We start from the raw sequence: 16954 nt of genomic DNA, 5'->3' as shown, positions 1-16954 counted from the left end.
TTCTTGAGATGGAAAAATAATTGAGACTTTTTAATATCCTCAGTGCTGGACTGGCTGAGGAAAAATAAAGTTTCTGGGAGTTTGAGGAATATTTAAATGTTTATTGTTCCATAAAAAGCTGTACAATGTGAGTGAGGCTGTTACTGATGGCCTGCAAATGTATGCCCAATGGCTTGCAATATCTGTTTTCTGTTTATCCTCTTAGGACAGGGTAGGAATTCCCACACAACTGCTGCTATCTGTCTTCTTTTTTTCTAGCAATATACCATTGTGAAAGATAATGGTGGTGTGTGTGTTAGTCACTCCATGGAGAGAACATCGTTCACGGAAGTGCCTTGCTCTGCGGAAGAATTTTGGAGCATAAAGTAGGAAAAATGTTTAGACTCAGATTACAGAAGGAGGCTTTGAGTGGAGAAGGTGTAAGCACAAAAAGCACAACTCTTACTTAAAATTGGAAAAGGGAGAATTTATTCCGTAGCAGAATATGAGTGGCCATATTGTTACAGTATGGTGCGGGTGGGCAGCGGCCTTGGCAGTTTGGAGCCAAGGGGCCCTAGAAAGTCATGCCACACAAGAGAACTCACATGGAGAATTTATTGGGGGAAGGGGGAGAAAGGAAGAGACACAGAGTGCTCCTCTGGAGATAAGCTGAGGAAAGATGAGAGAGATGGGGAGGGAAGTGGGAACGAGAAAGTGTGAAGAGAGAGAAGGAGGACAGGGCCCTGCCTTTTAAAAAGGGCTCAGCGCATGTGCACAGAGACCACGTAGGAATGAGCACATGATGTTGTGAGGGCCCTGAGCAAGCCAAAGTACTGCTTGCGTACTAGAGAGCACATGCACACAGAGATGATGCATCTTGCCAGGTACCCAAGGGGCAGACTAGGCATGCTGAATGCCACCACATAGCCCAGGAACAAAAATCTAAATTATCCCAAATACCACATTACAATGCACTTATCCTTCCATCGGGTTTTATTGTAGCAGAACAAGTATAGTTAAAACCAGGGCACTTTGCAAATACATTGCTGGAAACAACCAACATTTGAATTGCAGCAAAATGGGGAAATCTCTACCACAGGCTTCAGCTGCTGCTGCTAACTCACTGTCATAGCTTTTGATACTATGAATGTGTTCATCCAAAAAGATTTATCTAACAGTTACATGGACATTAATAAAATCAGAGGTTGGTAATAAATGACTACTTAAAGGCTAAGATAACCAAAGATAATTTGGCTCTGGACCTACAATATTCCAACTCTCACAATCATTGCTATTCTAATCAGATAGTCATCTTGGTAAAATGTGTGCTATAAGTACATTTTTTTTTCTGGGAACTTAAGTCAACAAAGAAAAAATTCCTTTATGTGGCTAAGTTTCTCAAGTATAGACATATGCAAATGTGAGCAACAAAAGAGATTCACAGAGAAAAGCACACAAATCCATTTAAATGACAGAGAAGCCGCTATAAGGAACTAAAGACATGAGTATTTTCATACTAGATTGATGGGGGGAGGAAAGTCTATGAAGGCGTGATGGGCATGTTTGTGCACTAAAGATAATAAATTGCAAGAATCTTGTAATTAGAACAGTCTAATAATCTTTTCCGCAGGAAATATAGATTTCACCTCTCACTTGAAGGTCTTCTGACCTCCCTCAATTGGTGTGTGTCACAGAACACTCTTGTTCCTCAGATTCCTTTAGCTTTAAATATTAAAGTTGCATGGGAGGCTTTCTGGGTTTGCTTTTCTGCTGCTGTGATGAAATACCATAACCCATAGCAACTTGAAGAGGAAAGATTGATTTGACTTACAGCTTGCTGTCTGCCATTGTGAGAAGTCAAGTCAGGAACTTAGGACAGGAGCTTGAAGTGGAACCCACAGTTCATCCTTGAGTAAAGCCATATCAGGACATTAAACAGAAGCAGAAATAAGTACCAAAGAGAAATCCTGCTTACTGGCTTGATCCTGGATTCGTGTTCAGCTGAATTCTTATATAGCCCCAAACCAACTGCTTAGGAATGGTAACACCACAGGGGCTCTAAATCACTAAGCAGTCGCCATGTGTCACAGGTGTACCTGAAGATCAATTTGAGAGAGGCATTTCTTCAGCCGAGGCTTCCTCTTCCAAGGTGTACCAAGTTGACAGCCAAGATTGGCCATCACAGTGCCCTATTCTGGGGCAGTTCATTCTGAGCCATACCACATCCTTTAGTCAATTGATCACAGATAAATATTAAGGGAGGGAGTATTGAAATGTATACTAGTTCCTTTTTAGCTATTGTTTTACTATGCATAGTTCTAGGTTCCTGTGGCCAACATGAATCAAGAGAGTACCATGAGATAATATGACAGATACAGAGACAGAGACCACATTCTCCTAAATTTTATTACAACATGTTACTTCAATTCTATTTTATTGTCAATTGTTAATTTTCTTTCTTATTTAATATATAAATTACCATGTACCATAGAAGCATATGTACACATAAAAATAAAGTATTCCTAGGATTTCATTCTAACTGTAATATTATCAATTATCACTGGGGCCTTGGCATGTTTCTGAAACATAGGTAGTGTACAGTAATATTCAAAAACTAAAAGCATGGAAACCAAGACTGAAGTGGATGCATGATTCATTTACAGCATTATTGAAGGAGCCAGAGCAATACTAGCAGTCTAAAAGCAGTGGAGAACTTGGTACCCCTAAGTACTTTTAGTTATTGGGGCTTTTACAGTTTGAGGATAATTACACAGTGTCTCATGTAGCTAAGAAGGCCTCACACTTGCTATGTAACTGTGAATGACCTTAAGCTTCTCATTCACCTGCTACTACCTTCCCAGTACTATGATTACAGGCATGCACCATCATGCCTGGATGACATGATGCTGGAGACTGAACCCAGAGCTTTTTGCATTTTAAAAGGTAGATATTGTACCAATTGAGCAACATCTCCAGCTCATTTTTAATTTAATTCATTTTTATGAATATTAAAAAATATTAACTAGAGAATTGTGGAATAGGTATAAACCCTTAGTATCTCAAAATGTTACAGTGTATCTTTGAGATTATTTTTCCTATAACTACAAATTATACACTGCAGATTTACACTACTATATAAAACTACACTACAAGCTACAGTGTAACAGCTATGGAACCATAAAATAAAAAGTGCTCAAAGAAAACGCATATACTTTTATATGGCTGCTTTATCCATTGTATCCATTAGCAATCAGTTATTTGAATTTGAAATGAATTAGCTAAAATACAATGTACTGATGTTTCATTTTCCAAGAAATAAAAGCTAACATTTGAAAAAGATGGTGGCCTCTTTATTAAATATAGCAGATATGAAATAGTTCCATCCGCATTGTACAACTTGGTATTGGAATATAAAGAATAAGAATTCTTAAGCATTTTCTTTCTTTTTTCTTCAGTGCCTAAGTGTGCCATTGAAGGAATCTGTCACCCCTTTTTGGCTTTATATAAAAATTTTAGGTCCTTTTATGTAGGCAAAGTTATCATAAAGCTTTCTTTTCCTATCATTTCTACATCTTTTCTATTTTTTTTTAGTTTTTATTGTTTGAGAATTCTATACATCAATATAATGTGTCTTGATCAAATCCATACCCTGCCCAGTTTCTCCACTATCTCTCCTATCCCTTTTTCTTTGATGTAGTCTGTTTTTTTTTTTTCTCCAAACCTATGAGTCCACTTAGTGCTGCCTGTATGCTTTTGGGTACAGTACCACCCACAAAGAAACTGATATGCCTAACAAAGGAGCCATAAGATTCCAACAGAGCCTCAGACTAGGTGGGGTCTTCATCAGTGCCTGACCCATCCATGCTGGGTTTTGGGCTGTCTTGGTCTTGTACAGGGCTTGTGCATGGACTCACAGGTAATGTGAATTCATTGCTCAATGGCTATGTCATGCTCAGCAAGAACGAATTTGCTGCAGATATCAATTCACTGACTCTAAAAATTGCTCTGCCCTCTTCGGCAATGATCTCTGAGCCTTGAAGGAATGAGGAATAAATTAGATGGCCATTTTAGAGCAGAGCACTACACATCTTAATCTCTGTACTCTTGACCAGATGTGGTTGTCTGTATTAATCACCATTGTGTTAGCCAGGGTTCTCTAGAGTCACAGACCTTATGGAATGAATCTCTCTCTCTCTCTCTCTCTCTCTCTCTCTCTCTCTCTCTCTCTCTCTCTCTCTCTCTCTCTCACTCACTCACTTGCTGTGAACAGAAAGTCCAAAAATCTAGTAGTTGCTCTGTCCCATGAGGCTGGATGTCTCTGCTAGTCTTCTGTATATGCTGGTATCCTGAAGAAGTAGGCTCCAATGCTAGTGAAGGAATAAATGTTCTAGCAAGGCCATGGCACGAGGGCAAGGAGAGAATGACATTAGGCCTGGCACGAACACCTGAAACCTCAAAGCCCTCCCAAGTAAAATGCTTCTTCCAGCAAGACTAGACCTACTCCAACAAGGCCACACTTCCCAATGTGCCTTTCTCGATAAGCCTGTGGGGAAATTGTTATTCAAATAATCTACTGCAAAAGAAACTTCTCTCATGAGGCTTGAGAGATCTTATATAAAGAGAGAACTTATGGATATGAAGATAAGAATGTAGGTAACAGTCTACTGATATGTCCATTCAGCAAAATTATACGATTAGGTAGGTTATTTTCTACTGCCTGTGACCTTGTTACCCACTAGGTTTTTGGTCCAAGTAATAGTACCAGGCATGACTCTTGTCTTATGTGTTGGCTTTAAGTATGATAAAAATGTGTTTACTCCCATAATATTCATTCTACTATTGTACCAGTGGTTCTCTATTGACAGACCAGTCATTATTTTATCTAACAGCATTCATAGATGAGGAAAACTGCTGAGTATTTTCTCTCCCAATTGTGTGCATAGAACCTTTCAGTACTATGAAAGCTATCCAGGTTGGTACCAGCTTGATATCTCCAAGTTCTATTATTCAAGTAGATTGTGTCTTTGGAAGTAGGGTCTTTCCGTCATCTGATGAGCAATCAAGTCATGTGGTAATACCTATAGTTGAAAGGTTTATGAGATCCCATTTTCCAATAGCTCAAAAATAGGTAACCCATACTTGGCACTAGGCTTTATATTTAATAGCCTATTTGTTTGAAAGTACCCTTTCCTTCCTACTATAGGGCAGCTTCATTTTAGATATGTATATGCATATGTAGATATAAAGTTGCTTTCACAGTAGACTGTCTTCTAAAGGCATTTTCAATGGGCATTAGTGGCGGTTAATCCCATCCTGTATCCTTTCCTACCCTATCCTCCCACACTCTGTGCATTTACTTCTTCATATTCCCTTGTTCTTCTTTTCCTCTTTATCCTACCTGATTTTTATCTTTCTTCCCTTGAATTTCCAAGACCCCCTCTTCCTTTTTTTTACAGATGACTGAGAACAAACATTCACAATAGATATTCTCTTATTATTACAAATTAGCCTTATTAGTGAACCTCTTATGTTCATTGGATAAAATGAGATAGTTTGGCAAATGCGGAAGAAATGTTACAATGTTAATACCTACATTTTAAGAATAGAAACTTTCTTTTTTCTAAGTCAACTTCAGTCTTCATTCTTTACATAGTCATTTATTTTCACATTGTTGAAATTTTTCTTTGATATATATATATATATATATATATATATATATATATATATAAATAAATAAATAAAAACTAACAAAAATCCTGTGTTTTAGTTCTCCTCTGAGATGGCGTGGGCAGACTTGTATATTCTGGCTATGATTAAAAAGTTTGGTCTGTGACTGAGTTATTCTGCATATGTGTTTTTCAGATGTGGAACAAATGGCAATTGACTGGCTTACCAGAAATCTCTACTTCGTGGACCACATCAGTGACCGGATCTTTGTTTGTAATTACAATGGCTCTGTGTGTGTCACACTGATTGAATTGGAGCTTCACAATCCTAAAGCCATAGCGGCAGATCCCATCGCAGGGTAAGAACATCGCCTTCAGCATGCCAGGTTTAGAAAAGTTCCCATTAAAAAGGGATCAAAGTCTAACATGTGGTTTTGTAGGAAGTAAGACATTAGCATTATTAAAAAGAAATGCATTGATTTTAGTGCTAGCATTGCAGGAAGAGAAACAGGCTAAAAGTCAACATTTGAAACTTAGTGATTATCTGTGCTTTAATAAGGTGTGATACTGCAGATCTTGCCTGAGACACTCTTCCCTTTACCTGAAAATTGCTTGTGGTCTCCAAAGAACCTCAGTGGAGTGTCAAGGTCATTTTGATGCTCAGCAGGGAACCTTAGAGTTAGCAACTTGCACAAATGCTTCTTGAAACATTGTTAATCTACTTGAGTCAGCATAGCATTTAGGTTTTTATAAACAAAATATAATGTATGTTCAAGGGTACTCCAACATTAAGCATATCTTTGTTAGTTCAGACTATTTTCCTGTAAATATTGATCTTTTAGCTTAATAATATTATTTGATGAATGAACTCAACAGAATTCACTTTTTATTTGTTAGCTTTTTAATTTGTGATTCATTTTATTGGTTTAAAAACAGTTCTTATAAGACTCTTTCTTAAATAATAGAATAATTAATCTTAAAACATTTACACCTTGTCAAAATATGGTCACAAATGTTTAAATTCCTATGAACTTTGTTCATATATTGAGAAAAATCTACATAGAAAAAAACCTGCTTTTTTTTCTTTTTAACAACAATGGCAGTATAATTAGAAAGGTTAAAAACAAAGATGCACCAAGTTCCCAAATTCACCTGTTCATGATTTAGTGTTGGTCAAGGAGACCGAGGAATCCATGGCATAGAGAGCTGTTTTAGTTGAAAGGACTGTTGTTTTTGAATATGTAAATTGTAGCAGATTGAAAACTGGAATTTTATTCTTACTGTCATTTCAATAGTCCTCAGGCAGTTCGGCTGAAATGTCTTATGGAACTTATCCTAAACTGCCATAAGCCTCCATTCAATAAAGGGGAAAATATTTACTGAAGAAACAGCTGTCATCCATATGTGGACTTTTGTCACTCTTTACTTAAAGTCTGATTGAATATTAAGATGCATCATCACAATGGTTCTGATTTTGACAAGAACAGCTTGCACGTAAGGACTTTGCGAGGAAGGCTGGGGAACATAATTCTTGAATGAGGCTCTATTTGTGTTTGCAGCAGATGGTTCCTTGAGTGTAGCGATGCTTCAAAAGGCATTAGTAAAAGAAGTTGTATTTAAACTGATCTGTTTGGGTGGTTGGATAAGGGTAGGAAGAAAGAATTGGAGATTTACAAATGTGCTCACGGCATTCTCTTGGCATCCTTTTTTAGAAATGTATGTGCTTGCAAGTTTTTCTCTGATGGCACTAACTGAATGGCAAATTGGCCTTCCAATAGTCTTGTCTATCTAAATGTTGTGAGGTGAGGCTGCTGAATTTGTCCTTTCTAGTCACCACATCCTTTGCCTTTCTTAAAAACAAAGATGCTGTCCCTCTTTCCAATAAAGCTGCCAACTGAAATGTAACACGTGTGAATGTTGTTTCTCATTCTCAGCAACAGCATGCTTTATGTTTGCAGGCAACTTATTTCTCCCTGTCATTATGAGAAAGAGCCATATTTTGTCATTTTTGTCAACAGAATTAGGAGTAGAAAGCCCCACACTGTTTGCACACATTCTCTGATGGGGTCCTTGGGACGCTGTAACTGCTTAAATGTAATTTTGCTGTTTCATTTGTCACAGTAGGTGCTCTGAAATGTTTTTTGTGGTCTGGCTCTAACTCTGTTTTCACTCATGATCACAGATATCAAAGCAAGAACTACTCTCCTAGTGTGTGAGTAGATACGGTTTGCGGGGAAACTTCAGCTCAGCTCCTCCTATGTGTGAATAGCCTTTTGACTGAGAGTGCAGTGAAGCTTGGAAAAAAATGGAAGGGGATTCCTCTTCCATCCACCTTAGGACTCTTTCTGGAGATAATATCTGTACCTGAGCTATGAATAAGCCAATATTATGCTATTACCATCCCCCCCTTTTTTGTTTTAAATTTTCAAGACAGGGTTTCTCTGTAGCTTTGGAGCCTGTCTTTTGGAACTGGCTCTGTAGACCAGGCTGGACTCAGACTCACAGAGATCCTCTCAAGTACTGGGATTAAAGGTGTGCCACCTTGTAACATTTCCCTTATTTCTAATTGTGCGGGGAAGTGTGTCTTTGCCTCAGTATGTTCTATTTGTTCAGAGGTATATCAGTCATCTGACTAGTCTCTTGTGTCCTAAACTTAGGAGGCTTGGAACACAATCAAAATGTTCTTATGTCCCAGAGGCTCTATAGAAGGATGACCACTCTTTTAACTCTTCTCACTCTTTTTTTCTGTTTGCACACCATGACTGTTCCAAGATTAGAATCCTTGTCTTTCAAATTGTATTCTCTGTTGTTCTTAGTTCATTAAGGCTTGGATACAGAAGACTAATGTTTTGTGGACTCTCATTATGCCTGGAGCCAATCTCAACAAAAATATGCCAAGAAGATGTTTCTAATGATGTTTGTATATTGTCTTCAATTTTTAATTATTTACTTCAACTTATTATTTCAGGCTATTTTTCAGAGATATTTCTCAAGGCTTTTCTTTCATTTTTCAGCAATATTCCCTTACAATGGCTCCTTGAAAGGCATCTATAAATTATTGCTGAGGAGTCATTAATGTTGGAGGGTGGCACAGAAGGTCATAGTCAGACCAACCTTAAAAACAGCCAGTCTTTCAGCTTGCCACACTATTCTGCTTGTTTAATAGTAAAGAACTATATCTTACCCCCATCATAGACCATGTTTCATTTCTAGCAGATTCTCTTTCTAGTGACCAGTCTCCTCAAAGAGGTTATTTCATGTGGACTACATTTATTTATAATAGGTATTGAGGAATATAAAACAAATAGGAAAAATGAGATATCTCTTAGGAAGGAACACAAACTGGTATTATGGTATTGGAGGAGAACTGCAGAACAGCTGTGGGTATGAGGATGGAGGGGAGGAAATACCTTCATTTATTGCTACACTCATAAGTTCTTTGTTTCAAGTTTTATTAAGCTATGAAATCTTACATAGGATACAAAGATTTTGGTAATATCCTTCTAGTGTTGTTGTAGAAGAAAAAATAATTCTGCTTCACTATTTTTCTATTTTATTGGGAACAGTTTTTATACAATATATTCTAATCACTTCCCCCTCCCTCAACAATTCTGAGATCTTGCAATCTCTCCACACACCCAACTGCATGCCCTTCTTTTCTCTCATTCTCAAACCAAAAACTTAACGTGATATTAACAAGAGAAAAGCGTTTAAAGGTGCTGATTACTTTCAAAATAATATAAGAGCTTTCAAAACTGAAAAACAAACTACACAAAAGCAAAACCTGTGAATTTTATGCTACATTTAAAGGACTCCTGTACTTTTAGTTTAGTATGAATAGGGCAAAGGAGGTTATTATTTGATAGTGATTAACTGGTTAAGGGAAAGCCGTGCTTCTTCAGGATCTGTGTCTTCAAAAGGAGGGAACAGGGCTGAAGAATAGAGTGTGATGTTGTTTGGTTGGTAGGTTCATTGTTTTGTTTGTTTGTTTTTAATTTTTTTTTTATTCTGCTATCTCCTCAAATGCTAAGATGCCATCTTGTGGGCTAGCATGATCTGAACCTCACCAAGGAAGAGGAAACAGGAAACTACTTTAAACAATTGTATACTCATGGATTTACATTGACTTCATCATTTTCAAAATGAAGGGGTAATGATATGATTTGATAATAGTTGCTCATGTCTATGCACACTATTGGAGAAGGCTTGCTTCAGTGCTAAGTAGTAGCTGGGTCCATTGGGTTTAACTGAGATCATGGGTGAGCCAATTTGGGTTTTCCTTCTACTCTAGGCCTTCAGAGTCCTATTGAAAAAGTCTCTTAACACCAGATCTCAGGTAGGGATGAATTTCACCATACGTGAACTTGTCAAAATACTGCTGAAAACTGATGATACCAAATAACCTAAAACTATGTGGTGATTAGAAAAGCAAGGTACAATATTGGATATGTATCCCAATCCACAATCCTTACTTATAGATTTCAGGACTGAGATGGTGTTAATGTTTTAATGAGTTCAAGCATGAAAAAGTTGGTGACGGCAAGACTCTATGTAGGTCACAGCTTTGGCCAGTAGTATGCTCATTTACAATCCATGAATTACATAGTTTTGAAATTTTAATTTGAGTCTGTACATTTTGATCTCTCCCTTTGTAAGGGAAGGCTATACCTACTCATATTTGTAAGAAAAATCTAAAACATCAACTTCTTAACCTCCTTCACAAGACAATATAGTCATAGTTCTGATAGCTTTTCACAGTCAAGGGTACACCCTTATTCAAAAACAGTATCTCTCCTTTCTTTCATGTTTTTTAAAAGTTTTATATATGTGTATATGTATATATATATAAAACTTTATATATAACTATATATAATTGCATATATCTGAGAAGTACAATGGGATCTGGTGATAAAGTTGCAACATATAATGATGAAATTGAATAATTAGCATTTTGTAAATATTTATTATTGCTTTATGTTAAGGATATTCAAACTCCTCACTTCAAACTCTTTTGAAATTATACAAATACATAATTAGTGTAGCTATTAATTGTAGCCCCTTGCATACTATAGAATACTAGCATTCATTCCTTTATCTAATGGTAACTCTAATCCAGTAACAAAATATCCACTTCCCAACAATCTTCTTGGCCTCAGGAAACTACTATTGTCTGCTGTACCCACAAAGGATCAATTTCAGTTTCTGTATATGAAAGAAAATACGTACTATTTGTCTGATTAATGGCTTATTTCACTTATATAATGCCCTTACAACACATCCATGTCTCCATAAATAACAAGATTTCATCCTTATTAATGGCTTAATAAAATCCCACTGTGTGCAAATATATACCTTTTTATTCATGTGTCCATTGATAGACTCATAGACTAAACAAAATTTCTGATATTATGAATCCAGTTACAATAAACAATGCAATGCAGCTAACTCTTCAGCACCCTGTATTGCTGCATCTTATGATATCTATTTATCCTTTTAGATTTTTGAGGACCCTCCATACTAATTACCTTAATGCCTCTAGGACTTTATGTTTTTTAAATATTTTAAGTTTCCCGTTTCATTATAGTTTTTGGACAATGTACTGTCTTTCAGAATCTACTTGTATATTCCTCTTCATTGGGAAATATTTCAGATTAAAACAGAAGTATATTGATTTTTTTTAAAATTACTCTCTATATTTCACGTGTTGATCTGTTGTAACTTCAGTCCTAAATATCTGCAACTTAAAGTTTCTTTGAAAAATGTTTAATGAACAATCAGTTGGTAAAATTTTATTTGGAGTGATAATTGTACTGTTGGAAAATGCTAGATATTATACATCAGAACACAACTCAGATGGGTTGAGCTCTGTATCCACCTGCTGAATGGACAATATTAGTGGAACAATTCACCAACTTCTAATACTCCTTATAATAGTAACATTTGTAGGCTTAAAATTTTTGTTCATTGTGTCAAAAATATTGCCAATGTTTTTCTATCATGACAAATCCCTATTGGTGTGTTTCAATTTGGATTTTTTAAACATAGTTTAAACACCTTTAAACTATTTAAGTATCTATACATTTTCCTATCTATCATGATTCCTTTCTTTACTACCTCAGGTGAATCTAATGCCCCCTTTTGCAATTAGGTTCATGGAGAATAAACTAGGCATCAGCATTACCCATCTTAGGCAAGACTACTTTGGACCCCAGGAAAGATGCCCTGCCATTCTGATATTCAAACTTCATGTCTGGAGTTGCTGACTGAATGTGTAACTTCCCAAGAACATGAAAGTGTGTGTGTTTCATTCTTCACACTGATTCTGACTAAGCTTGTTGTTCACAAGTTCAATTGAGACACACTGGGGGACACTGGGAGGAGGACCTCCTCGAAGTACCGGGAAAGTGATTGTTGGTGCTAATGCTTAGCTTACATTGTTACCATTGCTTCTGATGTTCATCTTCCTGCAAATAAGCACAGACATGAGTGACTCCCTAATTAGTAGCTCTGAGAATTCGCTCTTGCTGCCTGAGGGGTCTTGAGCAAAAGAATTCCAAATCTGAAAGCCAGTTCACCTACAGACTGTGCCTGTGCCAGCACCAGCTGCCTTGAACACTCCATGATAGCTTTGAAATAGCTATGCAAAGACTGCAGCCGATTGCACTGTTTTCTGAAGGTACAGCACTGGCCAAGATGTTTGACAGTTTCTTTGACAGATTTTGCAGCCATTATCCTTGATGAACTGCTTCCCCCTGCGCCACGGGTGCAGCATTTCCCACTGAACAGCCACAACCATCCTCCACCCTACTCCCCATGTACTGGAACTACCGTAAGTGATACAAGACCAAGGATCCAGTTGCTTCAAACCAGAAATCTTCATAGCTGTTGTGGGCCAAAGAAATGGCTTTGATAAATCTGCATAGTCTTTCTTAAAACTATAGAAGCAGGCTACTTGGCTCAGTACAGGAATCTTTTGAGAGAAACTCTGTGTTACCTCCCCAGTGGTCTTTCCATGACTACTCTCAGTAGTATGGGATCTTGCTGGACAATAGAATACAGTAGAAGACTGGGCAATAGCAGTGAGGACTCTGGATATGACCTGGCAGCCAACATTCTACATAGTGGTCTGGTAGCCTGATGGTTGGCAAAGCTGTTGGTTGAGACTTGACAACTGAAGGTCACTCTTGAGGCTCCATGAAAGTCAAAATGCAGGTGCTAGGTATACAGTGTCTTAACATGACATCTGAAGATCACTCCTGGTATTAGGGGCAGGGAACATAACACCTCCAGAAACCCAAGCCCTGGAGATGGACCCACTGTAACTACACTTGCTGCTGAAGAAGTAGAGGGGATGGACAGTGCTGATTTGGAGCTGAAGAACTGGCAACTTCTGATCCACCCAGTGCAGACCTGAACCTAGCATGTCATGCTGTTGGCTCACATCCCATTCTTAAGCTGGGATCTTCTCCATAGAAAGATATGTCTATGCCTGAGTGACCTTGGCAGCCCTTAGGATGACCCAGTGGATGATCCCTTTCCTGCGCTGTGCTAAGAGAGGCAGATTTGGAGTCCTGACAGCCATGGCTGCCCTCTGAGCAGCAGAAACATATAGAGCAGCAGGGGCCAGAATAAGACCAATACAAACACGGAAATATGAGAGAGAACCTGTGTGAAAGGGGACACAGAAGAAAATTCATGGGCCTTGATCTGCCGGGTTTCAGAAGTTATCTGAAAAAGATCTCAGACCTAGGCTAAGAACATTAAGGGACCTGAGAACTGAGGTCTGCTGCTGGAGACCTGACCAACTCATAGTTTCTGGACAATGAGAGCAGAAGCCCTCAGCCAACTGACATACCAGATGATGTGGATTTATAATACTCTTTTATATACAGATGATAATTTCATCACCAATCTTGTGAAGATTTAACCACTTTACAAGTCTACCCTGTTCCCCTGCCCTTTCTTCAAGGGGTGGGTGGTGCAGCTTTACCTTATTCTCTGCATGCTGCTGCGGTGCTTCTATTACACTGTGATGAGTTTGGGAACATGTAGGTCACTTAGGGCAGTTCTCCTGCCCTACCACCTTGGCTGAAAATGGAACCCCAGCTAGTATAAATATCCTCTTCTTCATCTCACACCATTCCCAAATGCATCATCATGAAAAAGTCCCTAAAAGCACATACACACAAACGCAAAAATGGATTCAGTAGGTCGTCTGTCTGTGTGTACATGTGTACATTTGTATGTATATATATATGCATGTATGTGTATGTATGTATATGTATATATATAAAGTACACACACACACACACACACACACACACACACACACACATATATATATATATATATATATATAATTACCAGTAATAAACAGAGAAAGAGATTATCAACTTGAGATTAGGGAGTACATGGGAAGGGTTTGAGGGAGGAGGAGAAATGAGGAAGTGATGTAATTCTCTTAAATTAAACATAAATAATAAAGTTGACTTCATGGAAGAGTTAAAAAAAATCCCTGTTCTTGATTGCTACATTGCTATTTATTCTTTCTGTCTTCACAGTGTAAGCTTTAAAGGTCTGTTAAACTTGTTTCTAAGTTACTAGGTTCACAATTCTGTTTCAATTAACCCTACTCAATGTTGGTGTAGCCTTTCAGGAATGCTTCTGAATTCCCAGGGTGATTTATCATGAGACTTGGAAAGGGGAAGCATCAAAAAAATAACAGCAATAGCTTAAGAAGAGATTCATTACCTTACTTAAAATTATGGATCTCAGGCAGCCCCAGGGCTGGTTACTTAGGAACTTAGTTCAAAGTGTTAAATAAATAGGTTCCTCACTCCTGTGCCCTGAGCCTGACCCAGTTCTTCTCACACTCACACTCCTCTGGCTGTGATACATTGTTCTTGTTCCTTGGGTGTAGAAGAGGTCTCTGACCAGACTTTCCCCTTCATCTTGGTCAGAATTGTTATTCCCATTCACCAATATGGGTTGATTGGTTTTTGCCATTGGCAGATGGAAGCTAGTCACATGGAAATGAAAAGGGTCTGACGAGCACAACATGGAAAGTGGTTGAGAGAGAAATCCATCTGCTCTAACTTCCATCCCAAGTTCTCCCCTGTGTGGGGCTCTCAGGAATTGAGCAGCCTTCCTTTACTTAGCTCAGCATGTTTGAAAAGTGAGCAACTTTGGTTTTGTTTCAACTCTTTATTCTATTTCCTTTTAGTCAGAATCCTATAATTGCTTTCTGAGTAATATTATCTTCTATTTTTAAGATATATGTGTGCCTTTAGTGTGTTATCTGACACTGAGATGCTGGGTGTTATCATGCTGATAACATACGCATTATCTCTATTTTTGTGTTTAAAAACATTTTATGAAAGTGATATTAGTGTCTACTATTTCTGATTGATTTACTGATATAGGGAAACTGAATATTTCTAAATACTGGATAGTGATAAATACATTTTGTTTCGCTTATAAAATGATTGTCAAGTGGTCTGAAAGCATTTTCACTCTGTGTCATAAAATAGATTACCTTCTAAAAGAATGTCTACTAGTAGGAGAGAAAAATTGTTTATAGCTGCAAGCAGTTTAAAATGTTCTCTAGTTGTTTCTCGCTGGGAGTTCTATAACACAGGAATTGGGTAGAAGGCAGCAGGTCTGCGATTGAACGTCATGGTACGTACTGCGGTACATTGCAGCTCACATGGTGCTTAGGTGGGATGAGAGCATCAAGAGAAGTCTTGTAAATCCAGGAGTACAAAGAAGTTATTTATAACATACCACGTATTATGAGAACTTTGAGGTATAACTTCCCCAAAGTTCTGAATGATTTCATAATACTAAACAGTGTTTTCTCCTTTCTTCCTTTCTTTTTTTTTTTTTTTTTAATTTTTCAGGTCAATAATAGTTTAGATGAAAGATGAAAATTTCAAAACTCAAGAGAATCTTAGTTTATAAAATAACACGAGGCAAGAAAAAAAGCAATACAGTAACTCTCTGATACCATTCTGCCTGCACATTACCACATTTTAATATATAAAATCAACTTATTTTTTTATCAGGTTGTATAGTTTAGTCAATAAAAGAAGGAGTGAAATCAGCTTTAAGCTTTTATTCCGAGTTATGCTTTGTGCTGCTGGACTGCTGAAACTTGAAGACTATTGAACAAAACTGTTTTCCCTGGAGCCAGACTCTTAGTAGTTTGACTATGTAGAAATTGACTCTACTTTAGGGTCAAAGTAACAGCTGGAAAAGTTGTTTTAACTCAAGATTATTTTGTCATGCAAAGAAAAAAGGCAAATGTTGATGTTAGTTGGTTATTAGTATCTTTTATTAGTGAGATGTGTCTTTCCTGTGGCATAATCCTTTTGTATGCTGTGAATATGTATTACTCTCATTTGCTAATACAAAGCTGATTGGCTGATAGCTGGGCAGGAAGAGATTGAGCTTAAGAGCAAGGCTAGCAGAATTCTGGGAAAAGGAAGGGCAGAGTCAGGGAGCTGGCAAACCACAGAAGCAAGATGAGAATGCCACAGTGAGAAAAGGTACCAAGCTATGTGGCTAAACATAGATAAGAATTATGAGTTAAATTAAATGTAAGAGTTACCTAGTAGCAAGCCTGAGCTACCAGCCAAACATTTAGAATTAATATAAGCCTCTGTGTGTTAATTTGGGAAGCAGCTGCTGGGTATTTGGGAATGGCCAGTCGGGACATGAAACATCCATTTAAATGACTTTGTAACAAAGTGAAATAAAAAATTGTACTTAAGTTAAAGAGTAACTATATCAAAATATCCCAATTAGATCCAAAAATAACCAAATGCTTTTTCAGAAAGCAAAGTTAACATTTTTCTGCAATTAAGTCAGCTTATCTTATGAGTTCAGGCTGGACCCTATATGAATAGTCTGCAACCCAACAATGACCATAGAACCTCTAAATTGGGATGGTGTCTGATTCATATATTTAGGAAAGCAATATTTTTAGTTTTATCTTAAAATTATTTGTTGTCTTATAAATTGAATTGGTTCAGCATTCCAAATTTATGCACATGAAATAACTTACTTATTATTTTGATTAATTAAAATAAGTATGTAATTCACATTGTACACACTAACTTTACTATGTATTAGGGAACCAAGGAAGCCTGGCATTGTGATAAGCAGTTGTTTGATCCTTATAAGACAATTAATGAAAATGAGAACAAGGGTTTACAGTAAACATTTATCCTTTGGAATCCTACATTCTGGCTCCTATATTTATACATGCATATCTTCCCATATGTTGAATACTCTCCTGTTAGGTCAAA

At 37.3% G+C, this 16954-nt stretch overlaps 1 protein-coding gene across 1 annotated transcript in view; it reads left to right on the top strand.

Moving 5' to 3' along the window:
• Positions 1–16954, top strand: part of Lrp1b (LDL receptor related protein 1B) — a 1955528-nt gene that overhangs the window by 938794 nt on the left and 999780 nt on the right. Inside the window, exon 7 of the mRNA XM_042275227.2 lies at positions 5842–6004. Coding sequence (XP_042131161.1) covers positions 5842–6004 — 163 coding nt within the window. The remainder of the gene's footprint in view (positions 1–5841; positions 6005–16954) is intronic.

The sequence above is a fragment of the Peromyscus maniculatus genome, chromosome 4 (assembly GCF_049852395.1).
Source record: "Peromyscus maniculatus bairdii isolate BWxNUB_F1_BW_parent chromosome 4, HU_Pman_BW_mat_3.1, whole genome shotgun sequence".
In the NCBI taxonomy this organism is placed as follows: Eukaryota; Metazoa; Chordata; class Mammalia; order Rodentia; family Cricetidae; genus Peromyscus; species Peromyscus maniculatus.
The sequence above is the reverse complement of the archived record's forward strand: the minus strand, read 5'-3'. Positions and strand labels throughout refer to the sequence as shown.